At 39.3% G+C, this 16,422-nt stretch overlaps 1 protein-coding gene across 3 annotated transcripts in view; it reads left to right on the forward strand.

The window, feature by feature from the left end:
- Nucleotides 1-16,422, forward strand: part of LOC110461636 (RING finger protein 17-like) — a 91,400-nt gene that overhangs the window by 25,006 nt on the left and 49,972 nt on the right. For all 3 annotated transcript variants that reach the window (XM_021515191.1, XM_021515193.1, XM_021515192.1), the window contains exons 20-26: nucleotides 1,847-1,997; nucleotides 2,985-3,097; nucleotides 4,396-4,498; nucleotides 5,367-5,542; nucleotides 6,256-6,306; nucleotides 10,649-10,706; nucleotides 10,946-11,063. In XM_021515191.1, the coding sequence (XP_021370866.1) occupies nucleotides 1,847-1,997; nucleotides 2,985-3,097; nucleotides 4,396-4,498; nucleotides 5,367-5,542; nucleotides 6,256-6,306; nucleotides 10,649-10,706; nucleotides 10,946-11,063 (770 nt within the window). The remainder of the gene's footprint in view (nucleotides 1-1,846; nucleotides 1,998-2,984; nucleotides 3,098-4,395; nucleotides 4,499-5,366; nucleotides 5,543-6,255; nucleotides 6,307-10,648; nucleotides 10,707-10,945; nucleotides 11,064-16,422) is intronic.

A 16,422-nucleotide genomic window follows, 5' to 3' on the forward strand; every position in this document is an offset into this window, starting at 1 on the left:
GTTGACAGTTTGATACTTTGAAAATTTTGAGCCAGCCCTACCCCCAGGGGCTGTAGGGTGGGGCCCAAAGGAGTCAGTGTGCTAAAATTTCTTCATTTTCCTTGTTTAGAATCAGAGGTGCTAGTTTCAAATACTTTTTAGTCTGAAATCTGTATGCTAGATATTGAATAAGGTGGTTTTATTGTTTTTTGTCACTGAATAATATTTCTGTTCGTGGTAAAAACAAAATCAACTCTCTGTATAAATATATCAGGTGACTGTTAAGGCCCATGGGCCTCTTGTTATAGCATGTCAGCTAACCACTCTTAGAATGATGCAGATCTTATTTCAATGTAAGAAAGTATATAACACTGTATGGCATACAACGAGCATATATTGTTCCGCCCCACGGTACTCTTGTTTTAAGCTATTCAAAGACAACACAATATGGTTTCATGTGAGTTTACGGTCAGGCAGGTGCACAATGTCCAAAAATTCTTGAGCAATGTTGACGGATTAGCTTCAAATTTTATGAGATTTTTCTGTGGAAATGGAATTATACGAAATAGGGGTCACACAGGTTTTGAAAAAACAGATTTGATGACTGTCTTTTAAAAACTCTTGAAAATGAAAATGAATTAAAGTCCTTGATTAAACTTAAAAGTTTCATTGTTTTCATGGTTTTTGTTATCAGACGATTTTCTAAGTTTGATAAATCAGGACCCTGATGGGATATTTATTGGTGTTGTACCGACACTTCAGAGCAGTAGACCAAATCTTCCTGTAATGTAACATGATTAGGCATGACAGTAATTAATCCTCTCTACTGGATGAACTGGTTGAGTGGTTATTTTACTCAGTTTAAGTGAACCTGATATCACATGACCTAATATTTGACCTCGATGTACAGGTTATCAGTGAGGTTAACAATGTGCTACATGTGGTTGTATTAATCAGTTTAAGTAAACCTGATATCACATGACCTAATATTTAATCTTGATGTACTAACAGGTAATCAGTGAGGTTAACAATGAGCTACATGTGGTTATTTTACTCAGTTTAAGTAAACCTGATATCACACGACATGATATTTGACCTCGATGTACAGGTTATCAGTGAGGTTAACAATGTGCTACATGTGTACTCAGTTTAAGTAAACCTGATATCACATGGCCTAATATTTGACCTCGATGCACAGGTTATCAGTGAGGTTAACAATGTGCTACATGTGGTTGAATTACTCAGTTTCAGTAAACCTGATATCACATGACCTAATATTTGGCCTCGATGCACAGGTTATCAGTGAGGTGAACAATGTGCTACATGTGGTTGAATTACTCAGTTTCAGTAAACCTGATATCACATGCCCTAATATTTGACCTCGATGTACAGGCAATCAGTGAGGTTAACAATGTGCTACATGCGTACTCAGTTTCAGTAAACCTGATATCACATGACCTAATATTTGGCCTCGATGCACAGGTTATCAGTGAGGTTAACAATGTGCTACATGTGGTTGTATTACTCAGTTTAAGTAAACCTGATATCACATGACCTAATATTTAACCTCGATGTACAGGTTATCAGTGAGGTTAACAATGTGCTACATGTGTACTCATTTTAAGTAAACCTGATATCACATGACCTAATATTTGACCTCGATGCACAGGTTATCAGTGAGGTTAACAATGTGCTACATGTGGTTGTTTTACTCAGTTTCAGTAAACCTGTTATCACATGACCTAATATTTGACCTCGATGTACAGGTTATCAGTGAGGTTAACAATGTGCTACATGTGGTTGTATTACTCAGTTTAACTAAACCTGATATCACATGACCTAATATTTAATCTTGATGTACTTACAGGTAATCAGTGAGGTTAACAATGTGCTACATGTGGACCTGAGTAAGCCTCCAGACGATGACATTGTTGATGATCGTCCAATCTCTGTGAGAGACACGCTTGTATTCCTGGAGCTGGCTAACTTCATTACACCAGCATCTAATAATGTAGTGGGTAGGTAAATCCTTGTGTCTACCCTTATATAGGCTAACTTCATCAAACCAGCATCTAATAATGTAGTGGTTAGGTAAATCCTTGTGTCTACCCTTATATAGGCTAACTTCATCACACCAGCATCTAATAATGTAGTGGGTAGGTAAATCCTTGTGTCTACCCTTATATAGGCTAACTTCATCATGCCAGCATCTAATAATGTAGTGGGTAGGTAAATCCTTGTGTCTACCCTTATATACTTTCGTACCAAACATTGTGGATGTAAAAAGCCTTAAACTGTTTCTGTACTGTCATCGTGAACAGATGCCAAAAAGTATGCCATCTCATTCCTGTTTTTGTGGACACCTGACAAAAAACTTTGGTGTTACCTTTGTCCTGATTAGCTGGTTATAGCACACGGCAGTTGTGAATCCAAATAATGTTACCTAATTTTGTCAAATTTTCCGCAAGATGTTGCTTTTGGTAATCAACAATATAAACAACATAGCAGCAAGTGCATTTGATACGAACAGTCGTCAATTTATCCTCATGTATTTATCTAGACTTATGCAAGTAATTATTGATATTTCACTAAAAATAACAATAAAATCTACTTGTATATAGAAAACTAAAGAACTTTGTTACCAAAATCAATCCCAGACCCAGGCTAAAGAATTGCATTTTGAAGATGATGAATCGCATCATTCATTGTTGTTCACAGGCCGATTTCTCAGTCATAGTCAGCTGTCAGTTAGTCATCATAATACTGCATAAAATAAACGTGTATCAGTTTGTATTAACAACAACATCAAATGGTAGGTTCACAGGGAGCTGTTTATTTCCTGCTGGAGGTCCACCTAGTCTAAAAAATACATTGATAACCCACCATTTTGTTGCATGTTTGAGGGCGAGTCTAGTCACGACATCCGGTATGGAAAGCCCCTAAATATACAGAAAAAAACGTGAAATGTGATATACAACATTCTACTGACAATGTTTCTTTTACAGGTATGGCTCCCCCTAAGCGTTGTTTTCTCTGTCCCAGTCCAGTGTCACCTGGCACTCGCTTTGATGCCCACCTCACATGTGCCAATGACCCTTCAAGTTTTTATGTACAACAGGTAAAAAACACAATTTCTGTTGGTTGTCTGGGGTACTATTCACAGTTTCTAAAACTTGAATCACTTTAATAAAAAAAACATGTTGTCCAATATGCTGTTACAGTGTTGTACAGAAAAGGTTGTATATGTAATGTATTTATGATTTGTTGGTAGAGATTGGTTGTATTTATGATTTGTTGGTAGAGATTGGTTGTATTTAGGATGTACTGGTAGAGATTGGTTGTATTTTATGAATTATATGTTGTCCAATATGCTGTTACAGTGTTGTACAGAAAAGGTTGTATGTGTAATGTATTTATGATTTGTTGGTAGAGATTGGTTGTATTTTATGATTTATTGATAGAGATTGGTTGTATTTATGATTTATTGGTAGAGGTTGGTTGTATTTATGATCTATTGGTAGAGATTGGTTGTATTTAGGATGTATTGGTAGAGATTGGTTGTATTTATGATTTATTGGTAGAGATTGGTTGTATTTATGATTTATTGGTAGAGATTGGTTGTATTTATGATTTATTGGTAGAGATTGGTTGTATTTATGATTTATTGGTAGAGATTGGTTGTATTTATGATTTATTGGTAGAGATTGGTTGTATTTATGATTTATTGGTAGAGATTGGTTGTATTTATGATTTATTGGTAGAGATTGGTTGTATTTATGATTTATTGGTAGAGATTGGTTGTATTTATGATTTATTGGTAGAGATTGGTTGTATTTATGATTTATTGGTAGAGATTGGTTGTATTTATGATTTATTGGTAGAGATTGGTTGTATTTATGATTTATTGGTAGAGATTGGTTGTATTTATGATTTATTGGTAGAGATTGGTTGTATTTATGATTTATTGGTAGAGATTGGTTGTATTTATGATTTATTGGTAGAGATTGGTTGTATTTATGATTTATTGGTAGAGATTGGTTGTATTTATGATTTATTGGTAGAGATTGGTTGTATTTATGATTTATTGGTAGAGATTGGTTGTATTTATGATTTATTGGTAGAGATTGGTTGTATTTATGATTTATTGGTAGAGATTGGTTGTATTTATGATTTATTGGTAGAGATTGGTTGTATTTATGATTTATTGGTAGAGATTGGTTGTATTTATGATTTATTGGTAGAGATTGGTTGTATTTATGATTTATTGGTAGAGATTGGTTGTATTTATGATTTATTGGTAGAGATTGGTTGTATTTATGATTTATTGGTAGAGATTGGTTGTATTTATGATTTATTGACATGTAATGGTACAACACCTAATATGTGGTGAATCCTTTCTCTGATGAATGGCTGTAGATTGGTGAGGAGTCCAGCTACTTCCATACGGTGATGAAGCAAATGCAAGACCAGTATAACATGGAAAGGGGAGATGCATGGACTGTCTACTGTCCCAGGATAGGTGAGTGACCATAGATATTGTGGTGGTGAGACAGTGACCACCAATATTGTGCAAAAGATTGGCCACAACTAAGGTATATTGTATGTTACTGGTATGATACATGTATGGTATGGTTTTAAGGTATGATTTAATGCATACAGGTATGATACAGGTAAGGTATGTGTATAAGCTATGATTTGATGAGTTACAGGTATGATATGGGTATGGTATGTGTTGAAGGTATGATTTGATGTGTTACAGGTATGATACAGGTAGGGTATGTGTATAAGGTATGATTTGATGTGTTACAGGTATGATACAGGTAAGGTATGTGTATAAGGTATGATTTGATGTGTTACAGGTATGGTGTGTGTATAAGGTATGATTTGATGTGTTACAGGTATGATACAGGTATGGTTTGTGTTTAAGGTATGATTTGATGTGTTACAGGTATGATACAGGTGATGTGTGTGTTGAAGGTATCATTTGATGTGTTACAGGTATGATACAGGTAAGGTATGTGTATAAGGGATGATTTGATGTGTTACAGGTATGATACAGGTGATGTGTGTGTTGAAGGTATCATTTGATGTGTTACAGGTATGATACAGGTGATGTGTGTGTTGAAGGTATCATTTGATGTGTTACAGGTATGATACAGGTAAGGTATGTGTATAAGGGATGATTTGATGTGTTACAGGTATGATACAGGTGATGTGTGTGTATAAGGTATGATTTGATGTGTTACAGGTATGATACAGGAAAAGAATGTGTATAAGGTATGATTTGATGTGTTACAGGTATGGTGTGTGTATAAGGTATGATTTGATGTGTTACAGGTATGATACAGGTAAAGTATGTGTATAAGGTATGATTTGATGTGTTACAGGTATGATATGTGTGGCACGGTACTTGGCTGATGATACCTGGTACCGGGCCCAGGTGATAGATTTACCTGGTAACAAGATGGTAACAGTCCGGTATGTCGACTATGGTAACACAGAAACTGTTGATATCACAAAACTCTGCAAAATCCTTGACATGTTCCTTGTATTACCTGTACAGGTAGGTACATATGTTCCTTAACTTTACTGATTAATATACGCTGGTTTGTCATATCAACGATGGTTTCTAGCTCATTTTTGGCAATATTTCTCATTTACAATAGAAAACTTTAAAGTATATGGTTATTTTTTAAGTGCACAGAATTTCAGGAATTGCCATCAATACCACCATTCAAATATAATTTAACACATGCCAATATAATGAAATCAGTTTTGCTCTTAATGAGATCCTATTCTAAATAGCTTTAATAGAGATGATATTGTACTCTCGCTACTTTCACTGGTTATGCTGTTCATGTAAATAAATAAAGGAGAATTGCTTTTAATTTACCTGTGTTTTACTGACTTGTCTTGTGTCCCCACTTAGCAGTGTAACGACCCAGTGTAATGTTATATAAGTTTACATCCCATCCAGGTGACTTTTTGAAGCATATTAAAATCACATTGATGGATTAGCTTGCATATTTTACTCTGCATATTTTAATTCATTATTCCATAACAACCAGAAAAGCATGATAGTTGAGATTAATGTACCAAAAGTCGTTAGGAACCTATGCTACCTTGAATATTCTTAAGTACTAAATTTGGAGAAGGGAATGATTGGCTCCAGTCCAGTTTTCTGATTACCTACCAGGTATTCAATCTGTAAGACATTGAAAAGGATTACTAGAAAAGTTCTTAAAAAAGAAAAAAGAGAGATATATCCTGTTTTAGGCCCAGCACTGCCAGCTATCCGATGTGGCACCTACAGAATACTCACAACAGGTAAGTGTTTCCCTACAGGTACTTGCAGAATTCACACAACAGATATCATTTATATGTTTCAGGCACATATACGCTACATGCAACATGATGTTTAGCTGATTCATGCTAACTGTGATTGGATAACCAAGATTGGTATTTTTGGTTATAACGGTACAGATTTTAGCTCACCTGGCCCAAAGGGCCAAGTGAGCTTATTTATGGTCTGGTGTCCGTCTTTCATATTCAAGGTCACCGGTCAAATATGTTGAAATCTTTAAACAACTTCTTCTGAATAACCAAAAGCTTCAGGGTGATGATATTTGGCCAGGAGCATTCTGGGATGAAGGACTACCAAGTTTGTTCAAATGAATGACTTTTGCCCATATTCAAGGTCACCGGGGTCAAATATGATAAAATCTTTAAACAACTTCTTCTGAATAACCAAAAACTCTGGGGTTATGGTATTTGGCCAGTAGCATGCGGGGATGAAGGGCTACCAACTTTGTTCAAATGAATGACCTTTGCCCATATTCAAGGTCACAGGTGTCAATTGTCTTAAAAACTTTTAAATGACTTCTTCTGTATAACCAAAAGGTCCAGGGTGATGATATTTGGCCAGAAGGATGTTGGCATGAAAGGCTGCCAATTTTGTTCAGATGAATGACCTTCGCCCAAGCTTGCATAACAGCGTTGGGTTATAAGTATTTTTAACATGTTGTGATAAGGTTAACATTTTCGATGATTTCGCTGGTGTTTAGAATTTGTGGATATTAGTCAAAGCGTGAATATAGCGAGATTAAAACCCCAGGGAATAATATCACCGCTATACAGTATTCAAGGTCACAGGGGTTATTTGTCTTAAAAACACTAAAAAACGACTTGTTCTGAATAACTAAAGCGTCCATTGTAATTGCTTATTCATGTGAATGACCTTGGACATACTTTCAAGGTCACATCTGGTGCAAAGTGCATAAATCTTTAAAAGTCATCTTCTCAATAAACAAAAGGTATAGGGCCATTAGGGTGGTGATATATAACCAACCAACCAACCAACTTGGTCACTGGGTTATTATCTGCTGCGTTTTGTTTCCGTGCAATAACTACAACAAATGTTAACCAATATTCTTCAAACTTTGTCACAGGGTTAAATGCCTTAAGGGCTCAGCCAAGTTTGATGATCACTTTCAGCGGACCCCATTTGGAAGAGTTATGGCCCCTTGTCTAATGAAAAACGTCAATATCTGCCGCACTTCGTTTCCGTGCATTTCTTCAATCTTGGTCACAGGGTTAAATGCCTTAAGGGCTCGGCCAAGTTTGATGACCTCTTTCAGCGGACTTTATTTGGCGGAGTTATGGCTCATTAACGTCATTATCTGCTGCGTTTCTTTTCCTTCAAATAACTACATCAAATATAAACCCATTTTTTTCAAACTTGGTCACAGTGTTAAATGCCTTAAGGGCTCGGCCAAGTTTGATGACCACTTTCAGGGGACTTTATTTAGCAGAGTTATGGCTCCTTGAATAACGAAAAACGTTATTATCTGCCGTTTCCATGCAATAACTGCAATAAATGTTAACCAATTTTCCTCAAATTTGGGAACAGGGTTAAATGCCTTAAGGGTTCGGCCAACTTAAATGAGCACTTTCAGCGGACTTTATTTGGCGGCGTTATGGCCCCTTGAATATCAAAAAACATTGTCATCTGCTGTTTCCGCACAATAACTACAACAATTTGTTAACCGATTTTCTTCAAACTTGTTCACATGGTTAACTGCCTTAAGGGCTCAGCCATGTTCAATGACCACTTTCAGAGAACTTTATTTGGCAGAGTTGTGGCCCCTTCAATAATGAAAAACATTTTTATCTGCTGTTTCTGTTCATTAACTCTTGCAAATATTATCCGATTGTCTTCAAACTTAGTAACAGGGTTCAACACATTGAGGGCTCGGCCAAGTTTGACAACCACTTTAATCAGACTCCATTTCACAGAGACACTATCTGCAGTTTCCCCTTAATAACTCTAGCAAATATTTGACTTTTAAGGTCACCTGGAACAAAGTCTCAAGTGACCTATTGCTATCGCCTTTTGTCCAGCGGCGTCCGGCGGCGTCTGTCCGTAAACAATTTACATTTTCGACTTCTTCTCCAAAACCCCTGAACCAATTTCAATGAAATTTTCCAGAAACATTCCATGGCCAAAGGTCAACAAAAATAGTGGCTGATTTGGTCCCCAGCCCACAGGGGCTTGAGGGGCGGGGCCAAAAAGGGTCAAATTGACTAAAATTTCAAAAGTCTTCTTCTCAAGTCCAGGTATGGTAGAATCAAATACTCATCATAGATGGAAGGGTCTTAAGGTGCTTTACCAAAATTGTGAATTTCTTGACCCTGGGGTCTCACATTTCCCCCTTGGGAGGGGGTAAACTTTACTATAGTTTATATAGGGAAATCACATTTTGGACCAACATTTGTTTAATTTCCTTTGGAAGTAATTCAATTTAGGTTAGCATTATTAGTATTAGGTAGCAGTTTGAAATTATGCACATATGAGCCCTGACTGACCCCCCGGGGCTGATGGATTGGGCCAAAAAGGGTTGAATTGACTGAAATTTCAAAAATCTTCTTCTCAAAGACCCAGATATGGTAGAATCAAACACTCTTCATAGATGTAAGGGTCTTAAGGTTTATGACCCTAAGGTCTCATGTTTACCCCCTGGGGAAGGAGGAGGGGGAGGGGCAAAATTTATTATGGTAAAATAATGGCAAATGATACTTTGAATACTACATGTTAATAACTTGATTGTAATTATAACCCTGAGTTGACAGTTTGATACTTTGAAAATTTTGAGCCAGCCCCACCCCCAAGGGCTGTAGGGTGGGGCCCAAAGGAGTCAGTGTGCTAAAATTTCTTCATTTTCCTTGTTTAGAATCAGAGATGCTAGTTTCAAATACTTTTCAGTCTTAAATCTGTATGCTAGATATTGAATAAGTTTTTGTTTTTGTTTTTTGTCACTTTGAATAATATTTCTGTTCATGTTAAAAACAAAAACAGCTCTCTGTATAAATATATCAGGTGACTGTTAAGGCCCATGGGTCTCTTGTTTTTTCTTCAAGTTTCAAGCTATACATTATGTCTCAACAGCACGATACTCACATGTTTAAACCTAACCTCAATAATGTTAACCTACAATATGTCCTGAAAGCGGGGGATATAAATTGCACAAATTTACTTGTTTTAGTCCACTTTTAAGGTTACAGTTGTGAGGTTAGTACCGGGTGAGTGATGCAGGACCATTGGGCTCTTGTTGTATAATTTATTTGGTGCTTACTTTTTATACAAATCTCATATATTTTGCAATACACATTTTATACAAATACTGACAAATTCTGAAGGGCTTTTTTTAGGTCACCTGAGCTTTAGCTCAAGTGACCTATTGCTATCCGTTTTCGTTCGTCGTCGTCCGTCGTCCGTCGTCCGTCGTCCGTCGTCCGTTAACATTTTACATTTCAAACTTAAAGTCAAGTTCTGCTGGGCCGATTGAACTGAAAGTTGGTAGGAATGATCGCCTCATGGTCCTGACAAAGTGTTGTTATTTTTCGGGTCGATCAGAAATCCAATATGGCCGCCACGGCCGCCATTTTGAAAAACTATTTCAAACTTAAAGTCAAGTTCTGCTAGGCCGATTGAACTGAAACTTTGTAGGAATGATCGACTCATGGTCCTGACAAAGTGTTGTTATTTTTCGGGTCGATCAGAAATCCAATATGGCCGCCACGGCCGCCATTTTGAAAAACTATTTCAAACTTAAAGTCAAGTTCTGCTAGGCCGATTGAACTGAAACTTTGTAGGAATGATTGACTCATGGTCCTGACAAAGTGTTGTTATTTTTCGGGTCGATCAGAAATCCAATATGGCCACCACGGCTGCCATTTTGAAAAACTATTTCAAACTTAAAGTAAAGATCTACTTGGCCGATTGAACTGAAACTTTGTAGGAATGATCGAATCATGGTCCTGACAAAGTGTTGTTATTTTTCGGGTCAATCAGAAATACAATTTGGCTGCCATGGCCGCTATTTTGCTACTAAGTTCTAATAGGCCGATCTCACTTAAAATTGGTCTAGGAATGATCAGCTCATGGTCCTGACAAAGTTAAGTTAACATTATACTATTTTTTACTCAAATTGGTACATATTTCAACAACAAAAATAAATACTGTAGACTCAGGTGACTGTTTAGGCCCATGGGCCTCTTGTTTTTAGTCCACATTGATCAAAATGCCTACAAAAACGATTTTCATATTCATAACACATTTAATTTGAATGCTGTTGAGAGTCTTCAATTGTGTGCCTATTATTTCTAACAGGCAAAGAGATGGTGGAGTGACCGGGTTACCATGAAGGAATTCTCCCTCAAAGTAACAGGTAGGTGGATTGTTTTGTGTGTATTTATGTACAACACATGTCAACATGCATGACACAAGTATATCATATTTCGTAATTAAATGTATATGCACGTGTATGTCTCTGCAGGCCCTAAAAACCTTTCTTATTTGTATTCTTGGAAGATTTAGATAAAAATGTTAAAGCAGACAGAAAGCCACCATTATGATGTTCATACAATTGTCTATCATATGCTAATATACGAACCTGATGTGTTACAGATGTAGAGGAGGACCGCCTCTCAGTAGTGATGTACGATGATAACAGCGGTGGGGGTTACCAGTTCAGTGTCAACAGTGAGCTGGTCGGTCGAGGATTTGCCACTAGTACAGGTCCACTGTAAGTTTACCAGCTAGTACAGGTCCACTGTAAGTCTACCAGCCACTAGTACAGGTCCACTGAAAGTCTACCAGCCACTAGTACATGTTCACTGTAAGTCTTAAAGCCACTAGTACAGGTCCACTGTTAGTTTACCAGCTAATACAGGTCCACTGTAAGTCTACCAGCCACTAGTACAGGTCCACTGAAGTCTAAAAGCCACTAGTACAGGTCCACTGTAAGTCTCCCAGCCACTAGTACATGTCCACTGTAAGTCTTTAAGCCACTAGTACATGTCCACTGTAAGTCTATCAGCCACTAGTACATGTCCCCTGTAAGTCTACCAGCCACTAGTACAGGTACACTGTAAGTCTCCCAGCCACTAGTACAGGTCCACTATAAGGCTACCAGCCACTAGTACATGTCCACTGTTAGCTCACCAGCTACTACAGGTCCACTGTAAGTCTACCAGCCACTACTACAGGTCCACTGTAAGGCTACCAGCCACTAGTACATGTCCACTGTTAGTTCACCAGCTACTACAGGTCCACTGTAAGTCTACCAGCCACTAGTACATGTACACTGTAAGTCTACCAGCCCCTAGTACAGGTACACTGTAAGTCTACCAGCCACTAGTACAGGCACTGTTATTTTACCAGCTAGTACAAGTCCACTGTAAGGCTACCAGCCACTAGTACATGTCCACTGTTAGCTCACCAGCTACTACAGGTCCACTGTAAGTCTACCAGCCACTACTACAGGTCCACTGTAAGGCTACCAGCCACTAGTACATGTCCACTGTTAGTTCACCAGCTACTACAGGTCCACTGTAAGTCTACCAGCCACTACTACAGGTCCACTGTAAGGCTACCAGCCACTAGTACATGTCCACTGTTAGTTTCCCAGCTAGTACAGGTCCACTGTAAGTCTACCAGACACTAGTACAGGTCCACTGTAAGTCTTCAAGCCACTAGTACATGTCCACTGTAAGTCTATCAGCCACTAGTACATGTCCACTGTAAGTCTTAAAGCCACTAGTACATGTCCACTGGAAGTCTACTAGCCACTAGTACAGGTCCACTGTTAGTTTCCCAGCTAGTACAGGCCCCCTGAAAGTCTCCCAGCCACTAGTACATGTTCACTGTAAGTCTTACAGCCACTAGTACAGGTCCACTGTTAGTTCACCAGCTACTACAGGTCCACTGTAAGTCTACCAGCCACTACTACAGGTCCACTGTAAGGCTACCAGCCACTAGTACATGTCCACTGTTAGCTCACCAGCTACTACAGGTCCACTGTAAGTCTACCAGCCACTAGTCCAGGTACACTGTAAGTCTACCAGCCACTAGTACAGGTACACTGTAAGTCTCCCAGCCACTAGTACAGGTACACTGTAAGTCTCCCAGCCACTAGTACAGGCACTGTTAGTTTACCAGCTAGTACAAGTCCACTGTAAGTCTACCAGCCACTAGTACAGGTCCGCTGTAAGGCTCCCAGCCACTAGTACATGTCCACTGTTAGTTCACCAGCTACTACAGGTCCACTGTAAGTCTACCAGCCACTAGTCCAGGTACACTGTAAGTCTACCAGCCACTAGTACAGGCCCACTGAAAGTCTACCAGCCACTAGTACATGTTCACTGTAAGTCTTAAAGCCAATAGTACAGGTCCACTGTTAGTTTACCAGCTAATACAGGTCCACTGTAAGTCTCCCAGCCACTAGTACATGTCCACTGTAAGTCTTTAAGCCACTAGTACATGTCCACTGTAAGTCTACCAGCCACTAGTAAAGGTACACTGTAAGTCTACCAGCCACTAGTACAGGTACACTGTAAGGCTACCAGCCACTAGTACATGTCCACTGTTAGTTTACCAGCTAGTACAAGTCCACTGTAAGTCTACCAGCCACTAGTACCTGTCCACTGTAAGTCTACCAGCCACTAGTACATGTACACTGTAAGTCTACCAGCCCCTAGTACAGGTACACTGTAAGTCTACCAGCCACTAGTACAGGTCCACTGAAAGGCTACCAGCCACTAGTACATGTCCACTGTTAGCTCACCAGCTACTACAGGTCCACTGTAAGTCTACCAGCCACTAGTCCAGGTACACTGTAAGTCTACCAGCCACTAGTACAGGTCCGCTGTAAGGCTCCCAGCCACTAGTACATGTCCACTGTTAGTTCACCAGCTACTACAGGTCCACTGTAAGTCTACCAGCCACTACTACAGGTCCACTGTAAGGCTACCAGCCACTAGTACATGTCCACTGTTAGCTCACCAGCTACTACAGGTCCACTGTAAGTCTACCAGCCACTAGTCCAGGTACACTGTAAGTCTACCAGCCACTAGTACAGGCACTGTTATTTTACCAGCTAGTACAAGTCCACTGTAAGGCTCCCAGCCACTAGTACATGTCCACTGTTAGTTCACCAGCTACTACAGGTCCACTGTAAGTCTACCAGCCACTAGTACAGGTCCACTGTAAGTCTTCAAGCCACTAGTACATGTCCACTGGAAGTCTACTAGCCACTAGTACAGGTCCACTGTAAGTCTACCAGCCACTAGTACAGGTCCACTGTAAGGCTACCAGCCACTAGTACATGTCCACTGTTAGTTTACCAGCTAGTACAGGTTCACTGAAGTCTTCAAGCCACTAGTACAGGTCCACTGTAAGTCTACCAGCCACTAGTACAGGCACTGTTAGTTTACCAGCTAGTACAAGTCCACTGTAAGGCTACCAGCCACTAGTACATGTCCACTGTTAGTTTACCAGCAAGTACGGGTCCACTGCAAGTCTACCAGCCACTAGTACAGGTCCACTGTTAGTCTACCAGCTATTTATGTTTTTTCTCTGGATGTCTGCCACCTAACTAAGTCTCTCTATTCTGTGTCTGTGTGTGTGTGAAAGGATATCTACCACTTATTTATGTCACTTCACTCTGGGGGGGAGGGGGGATATCTACCTCCTGATTATGTCACTTCTCTCTGGGAGGATATCTACCTCCTAAATATGTCAATTCACTCTGGGGGGATATCTACCTACCTATTATGTCAATTCACTCTGGGGGGATATCTACCTCCTAAATAAGTCAATTCATTCTGGGGGGATATCTACCTCCTAATTATGTCAATTCACTCTGGGGGTATATCTCCCTCCTAATTATGTCAATTCACTCTGGGGGGATATATACCTCCTAATTATGTCAATTCACTCTGGGGGGATATCTACATCCTAAATATGTCAATTCACTCTGGGGGGATATCTACATCCTAAATATGTCAATTCACTCTGGGGGGATATCTACCTACTTATTATGTCAATTCACTCTGGGGGGATATCTACTTACTTATTATGTCAATTCACTCTGGGGGGGATATCTACCTACTTATTATGTCAATTCACTCTGGGGGGGATATCTACCTCCTAAATATGTCAATTCACTCTGGGGGGATATCTACCTCCTAAATATGTCAATTCACTCTGGGGGGATATCTACCTCCTAAATATGTCAATTCACTCTGGGGGGATATCTACCTCCTAAATATGTCAATTCACTCTGGGGGGATATCTACCTCCTAAATATGTCAATTCACTCTGGGGGGATATCTACCTCCTAAATATGTCAATTCACTCTGGGGGGATATCTACCTCCTAAATATGTCAATTCACTCTGGGGGGATATCTACCTCCTAAATATGTCAATTCACTCTGGGGGGATATCTACCTCCTAAATATGTCAATTCACTCTGGGGGGATATCTACCTCCTAAATATGTCAATTCACTCTGGGGGGATATCTACCTCCTAAATATGTCAATTCACTCTGGGGGGATATCTACCTCCTAAATATGTCAATTCACTCTGGGGGGATATCTACCTCCTAAATATGTCAATTCACTCTGGGTGGATATCTACATACTTATTATGTCAATTCAATCTGGGGGGATATCTACTCCTCTTTTGCGAAGTGTTTATGTAAGGAAGAGGCATTAGAGGTCTGTGATAAAGGTAAAAGTTTATGTTACTATAAATAGAATATTCACTTCTCAACAGCAATGAGGATTCTTCCAGCATGTTTGTTGTTTTACGAAATGAATCAGTCCTTCTGAACCTATACATAACTTACATTTTATGCAATGAAATTTGCTTTTTAGCTCACCTGGTCCGAAGGACCATGGTGAGCTTATGCCATACCGCAGCGTCCGTCGTCTGTCCGTCAACTTTTCCTTTAAAACACTACTAGTCATAAACGACTGAGAAGATTTTGACCAAATTTGGTCAGAAGCATCCTTGGGGAAAGGGGAACAAAATTTGTATAAATGGTGGGGCTGGGGCTGGGGCTGAGGGGCGGGGCCCAATAGGGGAACTATAACAAATTCTTTTAAATCCTTCTTCTTTAGGAATGAAAGGATTTGTTCAATATTTGGGCAGAAGCTTTCACGGGGGAATGGGAACAGATTTTGTATAAATGGTGGGTCTGGCCCCCCTGGGGGCTGAGAGGCGGGGCCCAATAGGGGTAACATAGTAAATTCTTTAAAATCCTTCTTCTGTAGGAATGAAAGGATTTGGGCCATATTTAATCAAGCATTCTTGGGTGCAGGGGAACCAATTTTGTATAAACAGTGTATCAAGCCCCCCTGGGAGCTGAGGGGCGTGGCCCAATAGGGGAAATATAACAAATTCTTTAAAATCCTTCTTCTTCTGTAGGAATGAAAGGATTTGTTACATATTTGGTCTGAAGCATCCTTGGGTAAAGGGGAACCTATTTTGAATAAACCGTGGGTCTGGCCCCCCAGGGGCCTAAGGAGCGGGGCCCAATATGGTATGGTAAGTATTAGGGCTGTAACGATACACCTATGCCACGATACGATACGTATCACGATATCTACCCACGATACGATACATTTTGATACGATACAGGATGACAAAATGTTATGCTTCCTCTTCAAATGCGTCGCCATGTTTGATGTGTTCCCTGACTTGTAACTTAAATCTACGAAACATATGCGGCAAGTGGAGAGTGATATTCCATCGGGGACATTTAGCAGGAATCCAAAATGCTGCCAAACAGGCGAGTGAAAGGAAGCGGGAGTTTTTTTTTTAACCCTTTATGCTGCTACATTGATTTCTATGTAAAGGGACACCACTGCTGAATAAATTATTGAAATATAAATTAATTTACTTGATTTTTCAAATGTGTATAACTTGAAAAATATATGTTATATGTGAATAAAAGTTCTATGAAAATTGTTCGTTATTGTCTCTAGTTTACATTAACGTTTTCAATTCTAAAGTTGCTTCAGTATTTACCTGTACAGGTGGTAATAAAGGTAAGAAAGGGTGAAACTTTTAATTAATCGGATTTAAGCACCAGAAAGA

This window comes from Mizuhopecten yessoensis, unplaced genomic scaffold, assembly GCF_002113885.1.
Source record: "Mizuhopecten yessoensis strain PY_sf001 unplaced genomic scaffold, ASM211388v2 scaffold10643, whole genome shotgun sequence".
Lineage (NCBI taxonomy): Eukaryota > Metazoa > Mollusca > Bivalvia > Pectinida > Pectinidae > Mizuhopecten > Mizuhopecten yessoensis.